Here is a 5533-nt window from a genome sequence, read left to right on the forward strand (position 1 = left end):
ACTTCAAGACGATGAGAAGCAAACTCCTCTGCAAGATCTTGAACTCTCATGGTGGTAGTGGAGTTCAAGTCAATGGAAGCACCAGTTGATACGTCAAATATCAAGAAGAGGGAAAATGGTAACGGCAAAAGCGTAACTTGAGTTTTCATTTATCAGATACCAATAGTGTACTTTACAATACCCTTTTATAGAGTCTCCCTTATTCATTTCCCTTACAGACACATAACCCCCCTTGCTGTAACAACTAACCAATCCCCTAACAGCAACTCAACTAAATTCACTCCTAATTACAAAACGTGTCTACAAATATACATCTACTAAACAGCACAGGAATCCTTTGACCAAAATGGCTTACGTCTTACTCTTGCTACTCTTTTATGCGTAACAGTCTGTCAAAGGGAATTTTTAATTTTTTTAATATTTCCAAAGTTCTAATTGTTTTGCCATTTTGAATCCTTGAAAATGCAGGAATAAAATAGCTAAATAAGGAAACAATTTAGCGCAACGACCACTAGGGGGGCACATGCTGCTGTACCTCATACTTTCCCATATGCATTAATTATATGAGCCAAGTCTTTATGCCATCCAAATCCACGTGTAATGTGCAATAAAAGTAGTAATGAATACATGTGTCGGTAGTACAGAGAGGTGACGTTGTATACATGTATGGACTCCTACTTCTCTGGCATTTGCATTTTAAGTGGTCCTCTCTGCATGTGGATGATCCAGTAGTTTGGCTTTTTGACTGTACTGATTCCATCTTAAAAAAGTTTTAACGAATTAAGTTTTTGGTGAAACTTATTATTCAACTAATGCAAAATACCGCGATAATAGTATCACCGCATTAAGAAATGTCACATAAGATGCCGAGTTATACGTAAAATGAGCAGCTCAGAAGCAAGCAGTTGTATAACAAAGATGTGCCACTTATGGTGCCGCGTTTAGTGGTGTCAGAGAGCAAAGACACGCCTCTGTACAAGACACTTAGACCGTTCTTAGATCAATAATCCCCAGAACAATAAAAGAAAATTTTATGGAATCAAACTTCAATTGTTTTCTGATTGAGAGCAGCGTATCTGCACCTCTCCTTCTCCACCAAGTCAGCATCAAGGAAACGAGCAACAAAAGCCCAAAGTTTATAGATATCTTCAAAATCAGCAAGGAATAAGCCTAACGCAGCAGTAACCACAGTTATTCGAAGTTTATCTCTATCTTTCTTCTTGATGCTTGTCACTCCTTGGAGTGATTTTTCATGTAAGCTAGGTAGTGATTTTTGTTCAAGTTCTATGTCAGTATCAGAAGAATCCTCTGATAGATGCTGATGTGGCTGCTTTTCTGGTACAAGGTTCACAATTCCTGCACAAGAGGAGGCTTCCAAACTGGAAATAGCAGATTCTTTTGATAAAAAGGCATCCAAATCCAGATGGGTTTTCTCCAAAAGACCTTCTAGAAGGAACAAATTAGAAAGTCTGGCTGAAAGAGAGAGAGGCCATAAGGGGCGTGTTTTTGCTCTCTGACGCCATTAAATTAAAGGCGCCACCATAAGTGATGTGTCTTTGCTCTCTAAGTGGCGCGTTTTTGATGGGTCAAACTCGGCACACTGACACAACCGCATTTAAGCTGCTCGTTTTACGTGTAACTCGGCATCTAATGTGGCACGTCTTAACGCGGTGATACTATTAACACCTTGTTTTTCATTAGTCTAATAATAAGTTTGATCAAGAATTTAATCCGATAAAATAGAACTAGTACGGCTCATGAGTAGTTGTAAACTTCTAATCCAATAATGACTGATTGACGACAGGCCTATCCAGTAGCCTTAAGGATGCTGATTCTGTGTAAGCAATCACAACCACACTCACTGGTCACTCCATTATGTTTATTATTTTTCTTCCCACTTATTCTTATGAGATCCTAGCAACATTTTTTCTATTTACTTAAGATCCTCTCTTTACAGTTTTCCGTTTGCAATCCATTTGGGTATATCTCTGTTACATGAGTTAAATCACATGTCATCTCATCATATCACTATGATATAGTCTTGACCAACTTCACCTCTTCTGAGGTTGAAATGGACAAAAGAAGGCATGTGATGTGAATAGTAATATAAGCTTTGATTGAAGGAATCCTTGTTTAGGTTAGCACAGGTCAATGATTGTTTAATTAATGTAGTTTTGAACCCTCAAACAAACAAGGCTTGAAGCTTAACCCCACCATATATGGAAGGCACCGGCAACTGCATGTGCGTAACAGTACAACACAAAGGTGAGCCGACTTAATAACAGAAACATTCAAGGGCAATTTAGTCACTCAATACGTGTATATAACCCATACAAACCTAAAAACACGCAAACTGACACTGAAGAAAACAATTTTCATTGATTTTCTCTCTAGAGCTGAGTAAACCGCACTCAATGGCTACGTTCTTATTATTAGTAACGGTCATGGTCATTCTTGCCGCCGCGGCCACAGTGAATGGTTGTCCGCCAACGGACCGGACGGCCTTGCTTGCCTTCAAGGTGGCCCTAAACGAGCCCTACCTCGGCGTCTTCAACTCGTGGTCCGGCAACAACTGCTGCCTCAACTGGTACGGCGTTAGCTGCGATGCCACTACCGGTCGCGTTTCTGACATCAACCTCCGCGGTGAGTCGGAGGACCCGATCTTCGAGAGGGCGGGTCGCTCCGGCTACATGACCGGGAAAATCTCGCCGGAGATTTGTAAGATTGACAGCCTTATGAGCCTTGTCGTCGCCGACTGGAAGGCCATTGCCGGCGAGATCCCCTCCTGTGTCACCTCCCTCTCCTCCCTCCGCATCCTTGACTTCATTGGGAACCGAATCTCTGGCAAGATTCCGGACGAAATCGGTAATTTGCAACGGCTCACCATCCTGAACCTCGCCGACAATGCCATCTCCGGTGAGATTCCGGCGTCGATCGTCGACCTCGCTTCCCTCAAGCATCTTGATCTCAGCAACAATGAAATCATCGGTGAGATCCCCGTCGATTTTGGGAAACTAAGCATGTTGAGCCGCGCATTGTTGAACCGGAACCAGCTCTCCGGTTCGATTCCGGTTTCCATAGCAAAAGTTTACAGGCTAGCAGACTTAGATTTGTCCATGAACCGGATCTCCGGTTCGGTTCCAGCAGATCTTGGGAGAATGCGGGTTCTGTCTACCCTGAATTTGGATAGTAACTCTCTTTCGGGTCAAATACCTTCGAGTTTGTTAAGCAACCCGGGGATGGGTATCCTGAATCTAAGTCGCAACGGGTTTGAAGGTACTATACCAGATGTTTTTGGTTCAAAATCGTATTTCATGGTTCTCGATTTATCATATAACGACTTGAAGGGAAGGGTACCTGGTTCGTTGTCATCAGCCAAGTACATCGGGCATTTGGACCTTAGCCATAATCATTTGTGTGGATCCATCCCAAACGGGTCACCCTTTGATCACCTACAAGCATCGTCGTTTAGTAACAACGATTGTTTGTGTGGGAACCCATTGAAGATTTGTTAGTGATGGATGACTTGAGACTCGAAATAAGTATCCGACTATAACGAAACTTAAGTGTCATTTTTATGTAATAGTTTTTTCAAGTCATGTAATATATTGTTGGGTTAAATGTTAATGAGATAAAAATAGAAAATAGAAAATAGAAATGTGAAGAGTTTTCTAGTGAAGAGTCATGTCCTTAGGAATGTGTCAGTGGACATTAATGAGTTTAAAGTTTCTAAGAAGTAGTCATTATGTGTTATGTCAGTTAGAATATTAATGAGTCAGTAATGTCAGTTATAAAGTAATGAGGGTGTTATGTGTGGAGTTATGTTGGTCAGTTTTATAGCTTATAAATAGCCTTTGATAGTTTGTATGAAATGTAAATCAAGTAGATCAAGAGAAAAAGAAAAAGAGCAAGAAAGCAAGAATAGAAAAGAAAAGTTCTTTTGTAGATACACAAGTATGGTTGTCTCTTGCATCTGTATGAATATTCAATTTTAACAAATTGGTATCAGAGCTATGGAGAGTGTAAGTAATATGGCGTTGCCTAAATTGACAAAAGGAAATTACGAGAATTGGGGTATCCAGATGAAGGCTCTTCTCGGTTCCCAGGAAGCTTGGGAGGTCGTCCAGGAAGGCTTTGCAGAACCAACGACCACCGCAGGATACACGGAGGCCCAAACTAGAACGTTGAAAGAGACACGTGCAAAGGACAAGGCAGCGTTGTTCATGCTCTTTCGAGCTGTAGACGAGTCCGGCTTTGAAAAGATAGCGAATGCGGAGACCTCAAAGGAAGAGTGAGACATTCTGGAAAATGTCTATAGAGGAGCCAACCGAGTTAAGCAAGTTCGGCTTCAAACCCTTCGTGCCGAGTTGGAGGGAATGAAGATGAAGGACACAGAAGGAGTATCTGAGTTCATTACTCGTGTTCAAACCATTGTGAATCAATTGAAAAGAAATGGAGAAGATGTAGCGGACACCAGAGTGGTGGAGAAGATCTTGAGATCTTTGACCGACAGCTTTGAGAACGTGGTATGTGCTATAGAAGAATCCAAAGATCTAGCTACGCTCACCATTGATGAGCTAGCCGATTCTCTTGAAGCGCATGAGCAACGGAAGAAGAAGAAGGAGGAGACTCTTGGACAAGCACTTCAGACCAAAGCAACACTTAAAGATAAGAAGGCTCTCTATTCTCAAAACTTCCGAGGTAGAGGACGTGGTCGCGGTGGACGAGGCACTGGCCGTAATGGTAGAGGCCGAGGCCGAAGTCAAGAAGGTTGTAATGATAAGGTAGGACAATCAAGTCAACAGAACTGGCGTGGAAGAGGAAGAGGTCGACGAGGAAGACGACAATGAAGGAGCCGAGAACGGCGAAAAATGGAAGGTGCATTTGAAGAAAAGGATGTGGTCTTGAAGAGAAAAAAAGGTTTTGTTGACAATACCAATGATGCAGAAATTGGAATTGGACGAGGAAATAAAATTGTGAAAGCAACTGATGAAGTGGCGAATGAAACTGAGAAGAATTTGGGTGACGAGAAACTTGCAGGTGAAGAAGATGCAGCGAATGGAAACAAGGAAAGTCCTACTAATGAAACTGAAAATATCAAATTGAAGAAGCCACCAGATAAAATAAAATATGTTCAGAAAAATAATTGCAGGGGAGATGTTTTTTTGAGTTAATTAAGTTGGAAGGTGTTAGATGTTTTTTGTCAGTGATCAAGATTGAAGAAAGCAGGCGCGATCAGAAAGTTGAAGAAAAGTAGAAGCAACTCGAAGAAAGAAAGAAGAATTTAAAATTTGTGGGGGAGTTTTGTTGGGTTAAATTTTAATGAGATAAAAATAGAAAATAGAAAATAGAAATGTGAAGAGTTTTCTAGTGAAGAGTCATGTCCTTAGGAATGTGTTAGTGGACATTAATGAGTTTAAAGTTTCTAAGAAGTAGTCATTATGTGTTATGTCAGTTAGAATATTAATGAGTCAGTTATGTCAGTTATAAAGTAATGAGGGTATTATGTGTGGAGTTATGTTGGTCAGTTTTA

The 5533-nt window shown here is 41.0% G+C and overlaps 1 protein-coding gene across 1 annotated transcript; it reads left to right on the forward strand.

Moving 5' to 3' along the window:
• Window positions 1-2414: 2414 nt before the first annotated feature.
• On the forward strand, window positions 2415-3543 carry LOC133296541 (DNA damage-repair/toleration protein DRT100-like). The gene has a single exon (XM_061495545.1). The coding sequence runs from the start codon at window positions 2415-2417 to the stop codon at window positions 3513-3515; it is 1101 nt and encodes a 366-aa protein (XP_061351529.1). The 3' UTR covers window positions 3516-3543.
• The last annotated feature ends 1990 nt before the right edge of the window (window positions 3544-5533 follow it).

The sequence above is a fragment of the Gastrolobium bilobum genome, unplaced genomic scaffold, assembly GCF_033153095.1.
Source record: "Gastrolobium bilobum isolate Gb01-03AN ecotype WA unplaced genomic scaffold, APGP_CSIRO_Gbil_v1 utg3798, whole genome shotgun sequence".
Classification (NCBI taxonomy): Eukaryota; Viridiplantae; Streptophyta; class Magnoliopsida; order Fabales; family Fabaceae; genus Gastrolobium; species Gastrolobium bilobum.

Excerpts from the sequence above, each read along its gene's own strand:
- LOC133296541 (XM_061495545.1), top strand. The coding sequence starts at position 2,415 with ATGGCTACGTTCTTATTATTAGTAACGGTCATGGTCATTCTTGCCGCC.